This window comes from Lepisma saccharinum, chromosome 28 (genome assembly GCF_977018435.1).
Source record: "Lepisma saccharinum chromosome 28, izLepSacc3.1, whole genome shotgun sequence".
NCBI classification, from domain to species: domain Eukaryota; kingdom Metazoa; phylum Arthropoda; class Insecta; order Zygentoma; family Lepismatidae; genus Lepisma; species Lepisma saccharinum.
The window spans coordinates 20757097-20779589 of NC_139256.1; the positions used below are offsets into that span (position 1 = coordinate 20757097).

At 38.2% G+C, this 22493-nt stretch overlaps 1 protein-coding gene across 1 annotated transcript; it reads left to right on the top strand.

Annotated features, from left to right (window-relative positions):
• The first annotated feature begins 113 nt into the window (after positions 1-113).
• Positions 114-7240, top strand: LOC145980676 (uncharacterized). Its single transcript, XM_083113733.1, has 3 exons — positions 114-179; positions 4713-5264; positions 7101-7240. Exons 1-2 carry the CDS (start codon positions 120-122, stop codon positions 5235-5237), a joined length of 585 nt encoding a protein of 194 aa, XP_082969859.1. The 5' UTR covers positions 114-119; the 3' UTR covers positions 5238-5264; positions 7101-7240.
• The last annotated feature ends 15253 nt before the right edge of the window (positions 7241-22493 follow it).

Here is a 22493-nt window from a genome sequence, read left to right on the forward strand (position 1 = left end):
CACGAAATGCATTAATTTTACAGCCTATCGGGAAGCCGGGTGTGAGATATGAGGACAGTAGAACATAATTACTGCCGTTATAACAATGTATCGGTATATATATGAGATTTTTTGGATCCATGCACGCTATAACTGTTTCTCGATTCGATCTGGCTACAGGACTAAAGATGAACTCCTTGGTAAGTTAGCCACATAAGCTGTGCAGTGGTTATAGTAGTTTTGTTATTTTGATTCACATATTTGCCAAAAGTTAGTACCAGAAATGTTGTTTCATTGTAGACAAGGACTCTTTCTCAAATGTTTTTTGTTGATAAAGGTTGTGTTGATCAAGCCCACCTTTGTCGAGATAGACCAATTAAGGGTGTGTTGATAAGATCAATTTGGTGTTGAGATACATCGGTTAGGGGTGTGTTGATTAGGCCAATTTGGTGTTGAGATACATCAGTTAGGGGTGTATTGATTAGGCCAATTTGGTGTTGAGATACATCAGTTAGGGGTGTATTGATTAGGCCAATTTGGTGTTGAGATACATCAGTTAGGGGTGTTGATTTGACCAATTTGGTGTTGAGATACATCAGTTAGGGGTGTGTTGATTAGGCCAATTTGGTGTTGAAATACATCAGTTAGAGGTGTGTTGATTAGGCCAATTTGGTGTTGAGATACATTGGTTAGAGGTATATTGATTAGGCCAATTTGGTGGCGAGATACATCAGTTAGGAGTGTTTTGATTAAGTCAATTTGGTGTTGAGATACATCAGTTAGGGGCGTTGATTTGGCCAATTTGGTGTTGAGATAGACCAATTAAGGGTGTGTTGATAAGATCAATTTGGTGTTGAGATACAACAGTTAGGGGTGTGTTGATTAGGTCAATTTGGTGATGAGATACATCAGTTAGGGGTGTGTTGATCAAGCCAATTTGGTGTTGAGATACATCAGTTAGGTGTGTTGATTAGGTCAATTTGGTGTTCGTGTAGAATTACATCGATTAGAGTGTGTTTATTTGATTGATTTTAAGTCCACTTTATGCACAGAAAGGCAAATCCGAACTGGATCTACAGCTTAAAGTGAGATCCGAACCACTGTGTGTCTCCACTGGGTATCGAACCCGGGACGCCTTGATTTAAAGGCGACGACGTTATCACTACACCACCAGGGAGGCCTCTGCTTAGGGTGAGTTGATTAATTCGTAAGTGAAGAACTATTGTTAGCAGACTGAGCTCTACTGGTTGATTAATTTTCATGCCCGTGTTTGGTGGGGGGGGGGGGGGACGTGAAAATTTACCGTGTTGCCTCCGGCATCCCCTCCCACTTTCATCCGAGGAAACTATTCGTTCTGGTTCCCGAGGACAACTCGTCGCATCTCCTACAACATCACGAGCTAGCGTTCTTCCACGTCTGCGTGATTTACACGAGCGTCATGTTTCTGTAAAAACTGCAAAGGCTATGTCGCTTAGCGCATTGTTACTGTTTCAGTGTTGCCACGTTATCTAGCGGCACCTGTGAAGTTGATACATTGTCTGTCGACGGGAAACAATGCAACCAAGGGCGCCCGCAGCGGAGGGCCAGGGGGCACTTGAACTCTTCTGAGATTTCTGGAAAGAGTTTATGTATTTCGAATGGTGAAATTGTAGAGATATTTTACAACAAAAATTATTGTTTTTTGTCTTACAGGCCGTAAGATGCAGCAACAATTATTATTATTATTATTATTATTATTATTATTATTATTATTATTATTATTATTATTATTATTATTATTAAAGTAGGGCTACATTTAAGCTTTCATTTTTTATATAAAAAAACTTTTTGTCCTACATGAATTAATATGTTAAGAATACAGTTATGCAAATATGTATATATATATACATAATAGGAAACTTATAAATGTATATAATTTAAAAATTATATATAGTAAGTAGTAGTAGCAAAATAATAGCAATAATAATAATAAAAGTTTTTATGACTGCCCCCCCTGAAAATATCCTGCGGGCGAACTTCAATGCAAAAGTCACCTGTGAATCGCGTACAAGAAATACACTGTAATTCATTGTTAAAATTGTAATTGTCTCTCTTATGCGAACAAGGGAACTATTCGATCCCTGATTTTAGTTTAGCTTGAAACTGAAACTTTCATTTGCTGTCTGTATAATATTGTCCATCGTTACAAACTTAAGTGACAAGTCTGTAAAACTTTATGAAAAAGCGTTTCACACAGCACGTTCCACGAGTTAGACTATAATATGATTTTCCATGCGCATGCGCACGAAGCTCATAAGGCACAGTGACGCCACCTTCTTGCACACAAGGCCTGCGCAGAGATTATTTGTGCAACGTCATCAGTGGTAGGTCATGCATCAACACGATATCAGCATAACAGTCGCAAATATGCGATTATACATTTTTTTTCGCACACTAAGGCAACACGCTAGAAATACTACGTTGAAACTATAAGTCAACTGTCCTCCAATTTAAGACACACGTCCAACTGAAATGCTGATAATAATGTAGTGATCCATAATCTACCACTGATTACATTGTTGTGTATACACCAAGAGTCTGTCCAGGCCTTTTATGTAAGAAGGTATATTAATACAGGAAGAAAACACATATGGATTTCAATTTAAATGTAACATATCGACTGCTATGACAACAACTTAAACCTGAATTTTATATTTTAAATGTGGAAGTACAAGATACCTAGAAAGTGGGGGACAGGTGGCGCTGCGGTTAGTGGGTGTTGATTAAGCTCATTTGGTACAGAAATAAACTAGTTAGGGGTGTTGAATAAAACCACTAGGCATAAAGATAGACTGGTTAGATTAGAGGCTTGGCCTCCTGTTTGTAGTGGCATTTGAATGCGCTCGCTGCTAGGAAATGAACCAGTATCCCTTGATTACAAAGCCTCATTTGATAACCACAGCGCTATCGAGGAAAATCGAGTCGATTTTCAAGACGTCTAGATCATGTGTACTTCCACTCACACTTAACCGAAGTTACAAAAAGAAGTTCACACCCACTTTATGCACAGTAGGGTCCGAAACTGAATTCTAAAATGTGATCCGAATCAGTATGTGCCTCCACCGGGAACCAAATTATGTATCAATTTCAATTACAATGTTAAATACCGACTGTTATTATATCAACTTTAACTTGTATTTCTCTTTAAAGAGAAAATTAAGTGTCAAGATGAATCAAGAGGTTAATGCACTTCTTGTTTTTATGCATTCATCATCGCATCATTAGTTAAAATGACTATTTATTTTCGCTGCATTCTTCTCATTATGCAAAATGTTTACTCACACAGCAAGTTTGAAATGACTAAAACAGAGAATACGTTTTGCAATGCGCAAGTTTCTGCTACAGTGAATACGTTTTGCAACATGCAAACATATTTGCTGCAATCTACTCCACAGATTCCCGAGACAGCGTCTACAAACACTGATGGCCGACTCCGATGTATACAGTGGCGGCGATTGGGTTCCAAAACCGGAGGGACAATGTGCCAAAACTGGGAGGGCAAATACAGTATATTTCCCTTTGTATATAAGGTTTAGTCTAGTGCGGGGACAAAAATGGCGAAAAGTGGGGGGCGACTGCCTCCCCCTCTGTGTAACCGCCATCTAATATGTGAGGCATGAGGCAGCTGTGTTTAAGGACATAATCAGCAACAGTTAATGTTACGGCCTAAAAGAAAACTGATTTTCCATTAAATCTGACAAGTTATAGGGTGATATATTACATTAATATCGAAATTCTATCTTTACATCTTCATGTGAATATTATCACAACATAACAATCTGTGGAAACAAAGGTATGAATCAGATTATATTCGGAACATCTCCAGCAGACTTGCCGAGTCTAACTAGCGAGTCTACGAAGAGCCTAGAGCGTGAGCAAGAGGGTTAGCTATAGGTGCTGCGTTGATATGACGTCAGAGGCTCGCTTGTTGATTGGATGCTTCGGGAGTTATGACTCGCTCCTAAGCTTCAAATACATTTCAGCCTTTCTGTGTTCAAATTCGAAAACATTCCCATCATCAGTCATTCTTCATTATTGCAATTAAAATACTAATACTAATTAATATTACTTCATTTCCTCCTGTAATATCCTTATTACATGATACTGGATTGAGGAATAACATAACGAGAGTGTCATTGGAAACTTATCTTACAGGATAGTCACCCTTTAACCTCATGGATACATTTAGATACCACGGAAAATTACCATATCGCTGGCATGGGAAGTAAAGGGGAAAGTCAGAAATTCCCTCCACAAATTCAGAAATATATATGTGATATTCCTGTACTTTACATTTTGGCTTTTTAGCAATTTAAAGGAAAAAGAGCCGATTTTCTTGTGCACTATGAAATAAAATGTTGATCGCGCCATCTGTAAACTATAAAGTGGTTTAAAGTACACAACGTTTGGAAACTGAAAACTTTTTAAATTCATGTATTATTTAATCTTATTTTATACAACTACTTCTGTCATTATAAACGTTATAGTATTTGAACTAAGGATAGCCACAAGATCTAGATAACGGATATCCGGGTTTAAAATTATCCGTTTCGGATACAAAGGATAATCCGGATAGTGCAGTTTTGATGAAGAATTTGTAGAAAATCAGTACAGTGAAATCCGGATTTGTCCAGTCTTAATGTCCACTTGCTGTTCTATTAATATATATATATATATCTTTGTTTTCATTGCAGGTTGTATTGTTGTCGGCTCTAGCCATTGTTGCAGCGTCTCCAGGCGCCGAGAAGAGGAACGCTGTTAGCCTGGGTTACGCTGCGGTACCGGTTCACAGCTACGCCGCAGTACCCTTACCGAAGACCTACGCTGCACCGGTCGCCTACGCCGCTGTACCCGCCCCGAAGGCCTACGCTGCACAGGGCGTCCCCACCTACGCTGCCTCTGCACCGGCGGTCGCGCTGGCTTACGCTCCGGCACCGGTGCACAAGACCTACGCTGCACCAGCAGAAGGTGCCTACGCTGCAGCTACGCCCGTAGCGACCTACGCTGCAGCGCCCGCAGCGGCGTACCATTCGTCGCCGTACCACTCAGCTCCGTACCATTCGGCGCCCCTTGCGAGCTACGCCCCTGCGACCTACGCCGCCTACGCGTCGGCTCCAGTGGCGTACATAGCAGCTCCCATTGCGAGGGCTGTCCACGCACCGGTTGTTTATGGCTACCCTATAGGTTACGCAAATTACGGCAAAGCGGTTCATGGATAACTCGTAACTGTTCTATAAAAGCATCTGGTACGTATTTATTCCTACCCTCAATATTATCCACAATATGTTTCACTCGCTTTGTTGCTAGAGTGCGGATTTATAGGCAATACAAATCTTTAAAGCAGGCAAGCAAATAGGCACAAAAATGATGAAAATGGGCACTATAAAAAGGCACCAAAATAGGCAGTAAGCATAAATTGATTTGGTTAATTTTGCTTCCCTTTTCTGCCAATTTTGGCTAATCGCGAAGAGTGGTGTTACAATGAAATTGATGACGAAACACAAACATCACCCACGCCCAGGTCGGGATTCGAACCCGGGACACGTGGCTAACCACTCCGCCACAGAGATCGACAATCGATATAAACTTGATATTGTCTTGGTTGTGGCCTTACTGTATTCTATTAGAGTTTTGCATGTTTTTCGTTCCTTTTGGCTAATCGTAACGATGATAACGAATGGTGGACAGATGAAAATGATGAAGGGACACTCATAGACAAGAAATTGCCTTCTATTGTGCTGAGAGGAAAAGCAGCAACAGGGGTAAGCAATACATTTTAGGCAAGAGTGCCTAAAGTGACTAAAGCTCCGATGTTTTAAAATTAGTATATACAAGGGCTGTGCAGAAAGTTACGCAAAAGTGGGCACACATTTTTTTTATGAACGAAATTTATTGAAATTTCAAGCGTTAGTAGAGTAACTCTTCCACTACAGTAACTTTTCTACGTCATTCCTGGTAAAGACTGGATATGAAGCAGAAGGAACCTTTATTGGGTTATTCATGAAGGATGGATGCAGGCTGGCTGACATCTGCATGTGTACGGAGATGTCATCATTGACAAGAGCAATGCGCACAGATGGGTGAAGAAATTTAAAGAAGGGGAACCAGCATTGAAATCCAAATACTCAGTGTGAAGGGGATACCATCAACAGAGACACGGACACATTTTATCAGCATGTGGACGAATTTATTAGACGGACAGACGAACCTTAATCCGTGAGCGTGCTGCACAACTGGACTGTGATCATACCACAGAACATCATGGAAGACGTGGGTGTATAGGAAATTGTGTGTCAAGTTGGCACCTAGTCAGATGACACCAGATGTGAAGGAAATAATGCTGTGATTCTGCTCTGACTGGCTTGGAAGCCTTTAAAGCTAATGGAGACATCTAGTGACGGGATTTTAAAACGTTGCTGTATCTTTATGATCCGGAAATGAAGAATCAATCTTTGGAAGGGCTCTTCTTAGGCTGATAAGAAGTGGCTACAACGGTGCACACCTGGAACTTTCAAAGATGATTCGAGAATTGGATTCAACTATGGCGCTAGTGCATGCTTGTTATGAAGATGATGTGAGTAACACCTTAGTATAGAAAGAGTTACTCTACTAATGTGTGCCGGCCTCCTGGAGAATTGGTTAGCACATCATGCTACGACGCTAGGAGTTCCGGGTTCGAATCCCGACCTGGGCATGAGGGTCCATTCATCAATTTCATCATATCATCACTCATCCTCATCTTCGCAAATTAGCCAACAGTGGCACAAGAAGCTAAGTAAAAGAAGGCAAATCTATCAATCTACCAATGTGTGCAATTTGAACAACCTATGTCACTTAATGAAAAACGTACCCACTTTTGCATTACTTTCGGTACAGCCCTCGTATATTTCTTAACTTTATCCTACATCATTTCTGCGATATAAAAAGACAAATCAGGTACTGATTCAAAATTATAGAAATTACAAATGACGTCTTCATTTCAACCTGTTAATTTCTGAAAATAAATTATATTTTTGCCTCAACTTATCTCTTAATAATCAGCCAAATTATATCAAATGACACTATTTTATTCTTCCTTTCAGGGATGTCCAACAACAGCTGTGCTGTTTTTCAGTTGCCAAGGAAGCGACCCTTCCTGAAATTAAATTAATTACGTTTACAAAACCAAAATTTATCTCAACTTGTAAATAAATGTTTGAAAAAGGAAAATAAATCTTGAAGTTTAAAAATGCTTTGTTATTATTTACAACAATTTAACTCAGGTGCCTACACTGTTTACAGGATCATTCATGGAATTTTGAAAATACGTCTCACCAACAAATGTGTGAGGGGTAGAACGATTTTCGTTCCACTTCTGTTAAAACATCAAAAATGCGTATTAAGGGTATGTCCGAATTTGAGGGAAGTGCTGGAGCCCCCGGTCTCCATTTGCAAAGGGGCTTTCATTTAGGGGAAATTCTTTGAAATGTTCACAGAATGAGAAAAAATATACATCTGAAATGTGTACGTGTTACACTTTAAAGAAAGAACGAAATAGTTACAACACATTTCTTTGAAAAATTTGTTGCCCTTGCAGCGCAACAAAATATTTTCTTACGGAAGAAGTTACTCAATGCTGTAGAAAGTTGATTAGAGAAATGATGTTTTAAGGGCCAATTTCCGCTAAAGTAAGAAAATAACCACGACGGTTTTAGAAGTACGCACAAAGGATTTCATTGTTAACATATTAATGTAATTTTAATGAATACATTTAAAAATATATACAGGGTGTATCATAAGTAATACCGCAAACTGACACAGTTGAAAGTATACACGATAATAGAAGCAAAAAAGCCTCAGTAAACATGGGTCCGCAAACGAACCGTTTTCGAGATAATTGCGAATGTGTGGTCACAAGCCGCCACTGACTTCATTGTTTGTAAACGTAGTCCTAGTTGGTAAAATGCTAATAAGGTGTGCGAATGTGTGGTTAGAAGCCGTCACTGATTGCATTTTGTAAACACCGAGTGCCTTACTCCCTTAGGTTTGCTCTTTGTTTACAAAACAGAACATTTCCGAGAGGTGGCGTTGTAATCAAACAGGATGGATACAATCAGTGCAGAGAATTGTACATGCTTGTGACCAATTCCGAAATGAACCGGTGGTGTTCGAAATCGCGTACAGTATTGCATCCAGATGCAAGGACGACACTTTGAACACCTCCTTTAACAGGTACGAGTGTACAGTAATTGTAACATGTAACATACTAACGTTTGGTAATGTAAGTAGAATATTCAATAAAAGCAATGAGATCTCCTATGACTTTTCTTAATGTAGTATTAGCATTTTACCAACTAGGACGACGTTTACAAACAATGAAGTCAGTGGCGGCTTCTAACCACACATTCGCAAATATCTCAAAAACGGCTCGTTTGCAGACCCATGTTTACTGAGACTTTTTTGCTTCTATTATCGTGTACTTTCAACTGTGTCAATTTGCGCTATTACTTATGATACACCCTGTATATCTATAGTGTACGGAAAGACACATTATAATCGTTATCTGTATTTACACGATAAAATATTAGAAAATAAATCTGAAAGTTTTCTTTGATGTAAGTACTATATAATAGCATGTAAAAAAATGTTACTTTTACATAAAATTTAGAGAAGTTGAAAATAAAACCCTTAGAAAAATATTTGAACATTTGGACATTATGAATAGTATGGTTTCCTCTTTTTCCATAACGGTATGAAAATTCCTGACACATAATTTGAGACAATCATCGCATTTCTATGAGAGATAATAAGATTACTATGCCAAAATAAAACTCAAAACAAACATGGAGAAAGTATTGCAAAATGATGGGTTTTGCCGATGTCTGAAAGCATTTGGTTTTCCTCTGGATATGTTCAGAGATCTCCTCTGAACACACACAAAATATAAGATTGTCTTATAAATAACTTTGTTCAGACTAACGTTGAAATGTGTTGGATTAGTGTATTCAGCAACAAAATGTTGATGCAAGAGATTTAAATAAATCCTTTGATCATAATTTATCAAGAATTGCTCTCTTCCTCAACCCATCTTGAAGGAGGAAAGGAAGTTTCAACCATATATTTTAACTAAAATGTAGTACAACAGACTTTAGTAAGACAAAAGGTGACAGATTTCTGCCTTTTTTTTTAAAACGTGAACACTGAAATTTAGAATAAGATAAGCGACCATTTTGGCGGAGTGAGAACAGCGTGCTAAGGCGTCAGGTGTCCATTTTTTGAATCCCGGCCTGGGCATGGGTGTTTGTGAGTGTTCATTCATCACTTTCTCATAGAATCTCTCATCCACATCCTCGCAGATTAAACAAAAGTGGCACAAAAGCAAAGGAATATAAACAATCAATCAATCAAAAGTGACACAAAAGCACAGGAAAATAAACAATCAATCAATCAAAAGTGACACAAAAGCGCAGGAAAATAAACCAAATTAATCAATCAATCAATCAAAAGTTACATAAAAGTGAAGGAATATAAACAATCAAACAAAAGTCACACAAAAACACAGGAAAATAAACCAAATCAATCAATCAATGAAAGTGACACAAAAGCGAAGGAATATAAACAATCAATCTATCAAAAGTGACACAAAAGCGCAGGAAAATAAACCAAATCATCAATTAATCAAAAGTGACACAAAAGTGAAGGAAAATGAACCAAATCAATCAATCAATGAAAAGTGACACAAAAGCGAAGGAATATAAACAATCAATCAAAAGTGGCAAAAAACGCAGGAAAATAACCAAATCAATCAAACGTGACACAAAAGTGAAGGAATATAAACAATCAATCGATCAAAAGTCGCACAAAAGCGCAGGAAAATAAACCAAATTAATCAATCAATCAAAAGTTACATAAAATTGAAGGAATATAAACAATCAATCAATGAAAAGTCACACAAAAGCGCAGGAAAATAAACAAAATCAATCAATCAATCAAAAGTTACATAAAAGTGAAGGAATATAAACAATCAAACAAAAGTCACACAAAAACGCAGGAAAATAAACCAAATCAATCAATCAATGAAAGTGACACAAAAGCGACGGAATATAAACAATCAATCTATCAAAAGTGACACAAAAGCGCAGGAAAATAAACCAAATGAATCAATTAATCAAAAGTGACACAAAAGCGAAGAAAAATGAACCAAATCAATCAATCAATGAAAAGTGACACAAAAGCGAAGGAATATAAACAATCAATCAAAAGTGGCAAAAAACGCAGGAAAATAACCAAATCAATCAAACGTGACACAAAAGCGAAGGAATATAAACAATCAATCTATCAAAAGTGACACAAAAGCACAGGAAAATAAACAATCAATCAATCAAAAGTGACACAAAAGCAAATGAATATAAAAAATCAAACTATCAAAAGGGACACAAAAGCGCAGGAAAATAAACCAAATCAATCAATTAATCAAAAGTGACACAAAAGCGAAGGAATATAAAAAATCAAACTATCAAAAGGGACACAAAAGCGCAGGAAAATATACCAAATCAATCAATCAATGAAAAGTAACACAAAAGCGAAGGAATATAAACAATCAACCAAAAGTGACACAAAAGCGCAGGAAAATAAATCAAACTACATCAATTAATCAAACAATCAAAAGTTACACAAAATCGAAGGAAAATAAATTAAATAATAATAAGGTATTATTATTATGTATCGTTTTAAGTATTTCCAACATATTTTGTATTAAACCTTTTCACAATTCTCTCTGTTTAAAGTAAATTAAAATTATCTCAACTATAATATTTAAAAAAATTACTCTGCAGTATGAGAAAATATTCGTTCGTTATTGCGGAACGGCATGTCAAGGAAAAAATAGATTTTTAGGGTTGCACTCTGCCAGAGGGCACTGTTGGGGGGACGACTAGCCCTCCCCCCATTCTCGACACAGTGTAGGTGGCGTAATAGGACTTATACAGATTATGTTGCTTTCACACGAAGACATACACAAACAACAACAAACTATAACTTAAAAGTTAATTATCATTGTTCTCACGTTTGTTTTTATGATCAGAAGGCTGACGACAATAAAACCGATATGAGACCAGGACCAAACTCTAGGCCCAGTAGGGCTGACCCTAGAGATACATGAATTTGTTTCAAGAGCCTAGAGGTGCATGAATTTGGTTCATGAGCCTAGAAGTTCATGATCTAGAGATCCATGAATTTGGTGCATGTGCCTAGAGTTTCATGACTTTGGTGCATGATCCTAGAGTAGCATGAATTTCGTGCATGATCCTATAGGTGCATGATTTGGTTAATGACCCTAGAGATTCATGAATTTGGTGCATGACTCTAGACGTACATAAATTTGGCGCATGACCCTAGAGGTGCATGATTTGGTTAATGACCCTAGAGATTAATGAATTTGGTGCATTACTCTAGATGTACATGAATTTGGTGCATGGTCCTAGAGATTCATGAATTCGGTGCATGATCCTAGAGATGCATAAATTTGATGCATGACCCTAGAGATTCGTGATTTTGGTGCATGGCGCTAGAGATTCATGAACTTGGTGCATGACCCTAGAGATGCATGAACTTGGTGCATGACGTCCGAAAGGGGAGCAAGGGGGTTCACGGCCACGTCCACGGAAAATGAATGTCCACCTAAATTTTGTCCACGACAATTCGCGATTAAAATTATCCGATATGCCATCTGGTGAGATTTTGAGGAACCACTCCACGTAGGACACCTCGCTGCGCTTCGCCGTGTTGAAGCCATTCAAAGCATGGGGAACATGCGAAAAAGTAATGTATACTGTTCAGTTTTTTGCTCTAAATCGTTTTGTGGTTCAGGACAAGTGAAAAGCTTACATGTGTTTTCCACCCCGTGGAATCAACAAAATGAAATGTTTAAATGAGTCAGGGAAAACAGAACTGATTGACAAGATTGGCATAACTGAAATGCGGAAAGGAAATTACGAAGAATGTACGACGGAAAGATGAATTTATTGCCATGAAAGTAAGTTTTAAATTGTTCTTTATGAATATAACCTTTTTTTCGAAAACAATGTATTATGTATGTAATTTGGAACAGGTGCAAGTCGATTAAGTGCAAAGATGAAAATAGTTTGAGAATTAATTAATGTCCGTAATCATATAGGTAACTCAGAAAAACATAATTGACATGCTAACGTTGCTATTTCATTCAGTATGTCAATTTTCAGTGAAGAGTGAAAATAGTCTCAATAAAATTGTTGTTATTGTTATTATTATTATCATTATCCGGTGTGTTATTAATCCAGCCTGCCTCTTTGGGGGAAAAACTGCAACAGCATGTTTTCATTTATTTCCTCCCAAGCTTTGCAATACAGGTGAATTGCTTTATTTTCAAATCATTTCTGAGAGCCCGAGTTAGGCAGTTACAACCGAGGTGCATTGCAGATGAAACAGCACCGCTTTGAAAAGCCAGTGCGTATACATTAGTTTCGTGTGCGTTTCCCGTGTTACTTTTTTATTATCATAATTTAATGCTTCGCTCTCAGCACAGCTTCACCTTCGTTATAGTTCCTGGAATTCACATCGCATTCGCAATATTTAAATATAACGCGTAATTTAAACGTTCCTTTCATCCCAGCAATGACAACACGCTGCTATTACTACTGAATGTAAACAAAGATCTATCCTACGTAGAGCGGCCATATTGGAAGCGACACTAGCGCTCAGGTGGTAATTTTAATCGTGAATACCTTTACGTCGAAAATTTGTCAGCTTCAAACAGAAGTGACAAAACGACAAATGGCAAGCGACACAGGGATTTCACACCAAACTTACAAACGACACAACCACAAACTGTACACACACAGGAATAGGCGATTTCTCCTGCAGTCTGTAACAACAACAGCAGCAAAAGACATTCACTGAGTTTGTGACCGAGACAAGACGATGCACACTATTCAGAAAACGGCCCAATCTGAGCGACACGTGCATCTTGTCTGGCAGTTCGGAATGAAAAGTTACATTTATATAAGGTTTCCAGTGTCGCTTCGGATCCCACCACTCACTGACATAATGTTCTCCATGAAAGAAGCCCCGTAGGCAAAGAAAAAAATGCTCCATTATGAACCCCCTGAAATTGTCCCAAAAGATCGAGAAAATTAAAAAATCACTCATTCACCCCTTTTTAAGGATAGAATTCCCACCTTTTTTAAGACCTTAGCAACGTGTGTTTAGGGTTATTAAAGAAATCCTAAATTGTTTCTCACAGATCAGTAACACAGATGAATCAATTCCTAGTTTAAAAAAGTGCCTCAAACAAGAGCGACATCTACGTAGGAAGATTCCAGGTACATAGATATTGATACTCAATACGAAAATATCATTTTTATAGAATGTTTAGAGGTACAAGAATTACTTCGAGTTTGCCATGTTCGTTGTTGATTTTGGAAACGAACTTTGCCATGGAACTATAAAAAAAGGTTATTTCCACCCCGAAAACTGCGTATACTTGAATTTTCATACTATATGGCGTTATAATTCATCGTAGAGGCAAGGCAGGAATTTGCGGAGAATGACGGAAAACAATTGTTTTTCAATTATGTTTAAAAAAGTGAAAATGCTTTTCCAAGTTAGTGTCGCTATTGAATTTGTTAATACAAAACATCTAACCAGTGGCGGCGATTAGGAGGGCGAAGAGGGAGTTGCCCCCACACTTTTTCCCACACATTATGCTAAATATTATATACAAAGGGAAATACAGCGTGTACGCAAAGTCCTGCTACCGTTACAATGAAACTTAACTCCTAAACTATATGACATAAAGACATGCGGTTTTTTGCAACGTGTTCTACAGCTCTCAAAGTTATATTTACAATTAACACACTTCCACATGAGCCCCGTTAATATACCACCACACACATTGTGCCTTCTCCTGTGCTGTCGTCATTGTCGCTCACAACGTAATCTGCAAAAAACAATAAAAAATTGAAATAATAATAATAAAATGCCACTACTTATTAAAACTTTGAGAGCTGTAGAACACGTTGCAAAAAACCGCATGTGTTTTTCTCATATAGTTTAGGAGCTATGTTTCATTGTAATGGTAGCAGGACTTTGTGGACACGCTGTATACTGTCTTTGTCTTTTAGGCTGGACTGCACAATTACCCCAGAGGCGGAGCTCGGAATCTGGGGGCAATTAATACTACTTTTTTTCCACTTCCTGTTGTTTCCTCACCAGAAATCCTACATTTCTGGAATACTTGATTCATACCCTTTCCAACGTTGTATCATACATATTTCTAGTAGGAAGGGTCGATTCGACATCCTTACCTAGATACACCGTTACGTTATAAACTTTTCGAATAATCGAACGTTCTTACCCATTTCCCTTCCTCCAGTAATACCTGTCGATATTTTCAGACATTAAGAGCAATACGGAAAAGAAAGCCAGGACGACAGTGCAGGAGTCAAAAACGAATATAGCTACAGATACAAAATTTGGTAGGCCGATAATACTATTTAATACTCGTAACAGTTGAATGCATCATAAAAATATCTCGTATGCTAGTCTTCCTACCTATTAGAAGCAATAATTAAATCACGTGACGTCTTATCTCTGTCAATAATAGAGGAAAAGGTCTAAATATTGGCCCCCCTTTTCATGTTGTCATTTTCGGAGGAAAAAAATTCATATATGAAGCACCTGCCTTTAAAATACATATCTATGAAATATGTACTTAAATCTAATAGCATGCTAAAGTATAGAAGGTCTCCATTTTTTAAAAGAAAATCAATTTCCAAAAAAATGGTAACATGATGTATTTCAAAATTGTGGTCCAAATATGGGCTACTAGTGGCAATATCACAAAAAGCAATTACAATTAAAAAGAACAGTCATTTATCGCTGAAGCATTATAAAATTCATATTTATGAATAATCTGTTGTTTTGAAAATCACGCGAAATGGGAAAACTTGAAATTAAGAAAAACATCCAAATATTTGTTGACAATGTGATCTCAACATTAGACATCATGTCACAGCCCATATTTAGACCATCACGCTATTTATATTTTAAATTTATTTTCGCTCTGTGTGGTACATATTTCACAAACAAATCATGGCATTATAAAAGCCCACATTTGTTTTATGTACCTCTAATATCATAACCTATACAAAGGAGATAAGAATTCAGAAAACTCTGAGTTAAAACATACCTGCAAGAAGTTTTCGGAGGTCGCAATTCTATAACAGCGTCCAAGGCCGAAACTAACCACCACTTTCTCTTGTGAATTGGCGCTTCAACCTTTGTCCTTGACAGATAACTAGTTCCAATAGCCTCTGCCATGCTGCAGCACCCGGCAGCGCTGATAATTCCAAAACCCTTATTTAAACCTTCGCCCATATTTAGACCTTCTCCTCTAAAGTTGTAGATATAATATTCACTGAAAGTTTCAAATACTAGTTCACTTCATATATTTACTACACCACAAGTCCAAAATCTCACGTTAGTTGAACATAAAAGTATTCAGACCATTAAAATACATAATCTTACAACATAGTGTAAATATAGTTTAAATATAGCTTGAATCTAATTGAGGCAAAGATGGCTTTTCACACAATATCCCAACTATACGGCTTGCCATACACAACGGCTGATTAATCCGCATGCGCGGTGAGCAGTGAGGAGTCACGTGACTGCAAGAGCCAATCCACGCCCGCCTGTTTCTCAGTGTTTCCATCTCCATGATGCTCCGTCATCATGTGTGGCAAGCTGTATAAGCACCCTGCATGGATGAAGAAAATGTCCCAGTCATGCAATAACCACACTTAAGTTAAAATATCGTACAAGTGGAGAATTTATGTGCACATTCAAAGTGAAGTCTAACAAGAGTTGAGATTAGAAATAACAACATTGCAAGTCATATATCCAGATGCATACTCAAAACGCCATCTAATTGAAAATGAATGCAAATCAGGAATAGTGCAGAGACGGCGTTGTAAAAATCGAGATGAGCACAGGACTTTCAAGACTTTTGATTGGAGAAGACAGTGTAAAATCAAGACGTAACCGAGACAGCATTGGATACTATCGATTCCGTTGAAAAATTTACTTAAAATTTACATTACTTTAAAGTAATTTCAAAACCAATCCATGAGTGGCAACTTGAACATATCCGCGTGGTTGCATACATTAAAGATAATAATCCGCCTTGCCCCTTCCATAGAGCGTCTATGTACTTGTAAGTAGCTACATTAAGCCTGCTGCAACACTGTGTGCAAGCAACGAGGGAAGAGACATGGCTGTGATATATGTTACAAGAGCTACGAAGGTGTAACTACGACAATAATTTGTACCTCATAAAAAAAATACTTTCCCCCGTGTAAAAGCGCTGCAGAAACGCCGCACGTAACTCCACAAACAGCAGTTAATCTCAACGAAACAAGCTCGAAGAGAAAATTCTCAGAGAAGCTTGACTGTAAGTACATAGGGTTTTCCCCCCACCAGATCATAAACCACGCAAAAAAGGCATTCTCCCATGCACTCAGCCTTCCTGGAATGTATTCCGGGCATTCATGAGATTCACATGTCGGTGTGCGACGTATCACACGTCTTAACGGCAATTGTATATCAGGCTAGACTGTGACGTGTGGAGTAACGAGGTGTTATGTAAGGTGCGATGAAGACAACGCATTTGCTTGCACTGTAACTGTTTCAAGATGTTATCTTTTTCATACGTTTCTCTCTCAAATGCATCTTGTGCATGTTTTTCTCTTGTTTAATGTGAGAAATATTTGGCCTGATTGTATACCTGTAGATGTTACTCGGTTCAATACGGATGAGGCTAAAACCGACATGAGACCAGGACCAAACTCTAGGCCCAGTCGGGCTGACCCTAGAAATACATGAATTCGTTTCATGAGCTTGAGGTGCATGAATTTGGTTCATGAGCCTAGAAGTGCATGATCATAGAGATCCATGAATTTGGTTCATGGGCCTAGAGGTTTATGACTTTAGTGCATGACCCTAGAGGTGCATGAATTTGGCATATGACCCTAGAGGTGCATGAATATGGTGCATGACACTAGAGATGCATGAATTTGGTGCATGGCACTAGAGATGCATGAATTTGGTGCATGACTCTAGAGATAAATAAATTTCGTACATGACCCTAGAGATACATGAATTGATGCATGACCATGGACGTCCGGAAGGGGGGGGGGGGCACGGCACCCCCCTGGAAAATGAATGTCCACCTAAAAGGTATGTATTTCACACATAATTTCATTTCAGTTCCAGTAATTTATGTTAATTATTATAAGGTTGTAGAAGGAATATGATAATTTCAGACTGAAACAGTGTTTTTTGAGAGGGGCATCACTATTATGGGGAAAATATGCCTCCTTTGCCCCCTCTGAAAAAAAATACCTAGCTTGCCCCTCCCTGGAAAAAATCCTGCGGACGCCCATGTGCATGACCCTACCGATCCATGATTTTGGGGCATGACCCTAGAGGTGTATAAATGTGGTGCATGACCCTAGAGATTCAAGAATTTGATGCATGACACTATAGATTAATGAATTCGGTATCTAACTATAGAGGTACATGAATTTGGCTCATGACCCAAGAGGTACATGAATTTAGTTCATGACCCTAGAGGTACATGAATATTGCTTCATGACCCAAAGTGTACATCGATTTGTTTAATTGGCATAGAGGTGTATGAATTTGGTGCATGATCATGGAGATTCATGAACTCGGTCCATGACCCTAGAGATTCACGAATATTGGTTCATGACCCTAGAGATTCATGAAGATTGGTCCATGACACTAGAGATTCGTGAAGATTGGTTCATGACACGAGAGATTCATGAATATTAGTTCATGACCCAAGATGTACATGAATTTGGTGCATGGCACTAGAGATTCATATATTTGGTGTATGACTCTAGAGGTGCATGAATTTGGCACATGACACTAGAGGGACATGAATTTGTACATCGATTTGTTTAATTGGCATAGAGGTGTATGAATTTGGTGCATGACCATAGCGATTCATGAATATAGTGCATAACGGTAGAGGTACAAAAATTCGGTGCATGATTTAGAGATTCGTGTATTCTGTGCATTACCCTAGAGGTACAGAATTTGGTGCACGACACTAGATATTAATGTATTCGGTGCCTGATTCTAGAGGTACATGAACTTGGCACATGGCACTAGAGTAAATGTATTTGGTGCATGACACTATACGTACATGTATTTGGTGGTACATGACACTACAGATTCATGAATTCGGTGCATAACCCTAGAGATTCATGAATTTGATGATGACCCTAGGGATTCATGAATTTGGTGCATGGCCCTAGAGATTCATGAATTTCATGATGACCCTAGGGATTTATGAATTTGATGACCCTAGAGATTCATGAATTCGGTGCATGGCCCTAGAGATTCATGAATTAGATGATGATGACCCTAGGGATTCATGAATTTGGTGCATGGCCCTGGAGATTCATGAATTCGGTGCATGGCCCTAGAAATTCATGAATTTGATGATGACCCTAGGGATTCATGAATTTGGTGCATGACCGTAGAGATTCATGAATTGGGTGCATGGCCCTAGATATTCATGAATTTGATGATGACCCTAGGGATTCATGAATTTGGTGCATGGCCCTGGAGATTCATGAATTCGGTGCATGGCCCTAGAGATTCATGAATTTGATGATGACCCTAGGGATTTATGAATTTGATGATGACCCTAGAGATTCATGAATTCGGTGCATGGCCCTAGAGATTCATGAATTTGATGATGACCCTAGGGATTTATGAATTTGATGATGACCATAGAGATTCATGAATTCGGTGCATGGCCCTAGAGATTCATGAATTAGATGATGATGACCCTAGGGATTCATGAATTTGGTGTATGGCCCTGGAGATTCATGAATTCGGTGCATGGCCCTAGAAATTCATGAATTTGATGATGACCCTAGGGATTCATGAATTTGGTGCATGACCGTAGAGATTCATGAATTCGGTGCATGGCCCTAGATATTCATGAATTTGATGATGACCCTAGGGATTCATGAATTTGGTGCATGACCGTAGAGATTCATGAATTGGGTGCATGGCCCTAGATATTCATGAATTTGATGATGACCCTAGGGATTCATGAATTTGGTGCATGGCCCTGGAGATTCATGAATTCGGTGCATGGCCCTAGAGATTCATGAATTTGATGATGACCCTAGGGATTTATGAATTTGATGATGACCCTAGAGATTCATGAATTCGGTGCATGGCCCTAGAGATTCATGAATTAGATGATGATGACCCTAGGGATTTATGCATTTGGTGCATGGCCCTGGAGATTCATGAATTCGGTGCATGGCCCTAGAAATTCATGAATTATGTGCTTGGCCCTAGATATTTCATGAATTTTGTGCATGGCCCTAGAGGTAGATGAGTATTGGTTCATGACCCTAGAGATTCATGAATTCGGTGCATGAATTTGGTTCATGACCCAAGAGATTAATGAATTTGGTGCATTGTTCCAGAGGTGCATGTATATAATACATGAACTTGGTGCATTGCCCAATAGGTGAATTAATTTAATGCATGATCCTAGATGTGCATGACCCTAGATATAAATGAATTTGGTTCATGAACCTAGGGGTGCATGACTCAAAGATGCATGAAATTTTTGCATGACAGAGATGCACGAAGAAATTGAGAAAAGGTAGCCAAAATATAGCAATTTTTTAAAAAAGGTTAAATCTCTCATGTAGACTGCTCAAGAAGCTTAAACTAATACACAGTTGCTAGGTCCCACTATACACATGGTAGCTACTGTTTTTCGAAATACATTTTTCGTGTATGCAACAAAATATTGACATTAACAACTGTGGGCAGTGTATTAAGTAAGAGAGAAAAATTATTAATTATTTTTTATACACTTGTAAAAAAAAACAGCCAGGTGTTTTAAAGAGACCCACGATATGTTTCTTTGTTAACTGATTATAGATTTTCAGTCACTGAACAGATTTCTGCACAGAATAAACAAAATGAAACAGAATGAATGAAAAAACAAAGTTACAAAATACGGAAACAACCACAAACTATTAAACATCAAGTATCAGTATGTGTTTTAAACCAGTCTGAAAAAAACATGTTTACAACAAATTGTTTTATACACTATTATTTTAAACTGTTATTTTAAGATACCTAGATTTCATCCTGCGAATCATTCAGACAAACTAATATAATGACTGTCTTGCAATTTATACACAAGTCACAATAATAATTAGTGTGAAAAACACCAGTGTTTCTAGTTTGCTTTAACAAGTATTTTGCATTTTTGGCGCACCTAATATTTAAGGCTTTACGCGGGAACGAGAAAGGCACAGGATTTATCAGACACAGAAGAAGACGAGATGTAGCCGAGTATCGTAGCAGTGCCATCTCTGGTGCAAACATTATGAGGCATGGGAACTTTACCGTCATTGCAAGTCATTGAAGTAAAGTGGTAAAACTATAAACAATAACCTTGTCATCGCCTGTCAGTTTTGGCAAGATAATGATTTAAGTACGTACACATCAACAATTGTCAGTCAAAGAAGTTAATGAATGAAAAATGATAGTTTCGCCTTGAGTCTGCCCCAGTCCCTTGTTTTAACCGGCACTCTGGATTACTTTCTGCTTTAATCCCTCAAAATCTCTCCTTTCACCTCACCCTGGATGCCAAGCGAGCAGATTATATTTGCACCGGAATTACAAAGGGGGGTTTCACATAACATTTTTTTTAGTGCCTGGTTCGTTTACACATGTACAGCAAGTGAATATACAACTGGTTTAAAATGGACAGTACCGTATTTCTTGGAATCATAACATTTCCAGTAGGATATGGTATATACATATTTACATGGCGTTTCCATGTGTGTCTTGCATAGACCAAATTCACAAATCTCTAAATCAACATAATTGCGCACCTATGGCTTACACCATCGGCACTTCCTTTACCGCAGAGTTAGCATAACTATCTCTGCGGGCCTACCCTCAGCTTAAATGATATTCCGTTCATTACAAATGCGTTTCCTTACGCCTTCACTCTTTCTTTTGGGCATCAATTATTCAATACGGAAATATCCACATAATCAAAGCTTTTTCTAAAAGGGGACTTGGGACAGCCACAGGGGCTGGCTTAACCAGATGCTACATTATTATATCCAGTCTAGCCACCAAAAGTTGACTAAACTTGAGGAGACGTTCCTCTTCGTCGATCAATGGGGAAACACTGTTATTCTGCTTAAGTCCATTGGCCTTTTTTATAGTAGGGGTAAACGTCCGTGGACGTGGACCCCGTAGCGTTGGGAAAAGTCCACTGCCAACGGTCTTTTGTAAGACAGCTAGCTCCCCCAACCGGGGAGATAAAAAACAGGGGAATCTAATATCCAGTAAAGCACAATGCAATAAGCACATACACTTACATGCAATAATAACATAAAAGTACACTCATGGAAACACATTATTTAACCCTACACCTTGTAGCTGGCCAGAAATTAATTAATACAATATACAAAAACCAGTAATGGTCAATCCGACCACTACAAGTCACGCTTTAGTATATAAACAGTGGTGAATAAAATAAATATTTGTCACTAAGGAATTGATTATCACAGTATTTTTATACAGATTCATTATTTGGTTTCATTTGAACCTCCATGCATGAGCCATGTTGGCCATGTGGAAGGAAGTAGGAGCTTAAGGCAGGATTGTTAATGGTCCGGAAACTCATATATTCTAATGGGTTCTGTTGGGTTTCGCAACTGGACCGGTAACTTTTGTCTCGTACAGTTTAAATTCTGTCCAAGTTGAGTATTGTTTCACTTCAATGCGGAACCTGGGCCCTATTTAAACTAATCCGAAATAAAGGTTCCCGGACCGTATTTAAATTGATGAGGAAAAAAGGTTCCTGGACCGAATTGAAACTTATCCGGAAAAGTGTTCCTGGAACGAATTGAAATACTCTACAGATAAAAAAGGTTCTTTACGGTCCAGAACCAATTTACACTTGTTGATTTTCTCTCCTGGACCGGAATTGAATTTATTTAAAATTCCTGGACCTTTTACAACCATGGTTTAAATATCTTTGTTCGTAATTCGAAGGTGGAATTACGTTATTTGGAGAACCAAAACTTCCGTTGTACGTTAAAAGCGCAAAATAAAAGCTTCTGTGGTGCTGGGAAAGAACGAGACACGAAAATTAGAGCACTCAAAATAAATATTGGAGAGATAGGTAATATAAAACTTAGAGAAAAAAGAAGAATATTTAATGTAACGGTGTAATAAGAAACTTGAGTATGAAGAACTTCCAGAACGGGCTACAGGAAGTTTGGACGGAGTGTGTCCCAAGTGTTGGACACCAGCCACAACGACAGGGAAAAACTATAGTGTGAATTATCAAACTGTTATTGCTACTC

Coding starts and splice junctions, on each gene's coding strand:
- LOC145980676 (XM_083113733.1), top strand. CDS start 120: ATGCACGCTATAACTGTTTCTCGATTCGATCTGGCTACAGGACTAAAG. Junction 180..4,712: donor GACTAAAGATGAACTCCTTG/GTAAGTTAGCCA, acceptor TTTTCATTGCAG/GTTGTATTGTTGTCGGCTCT.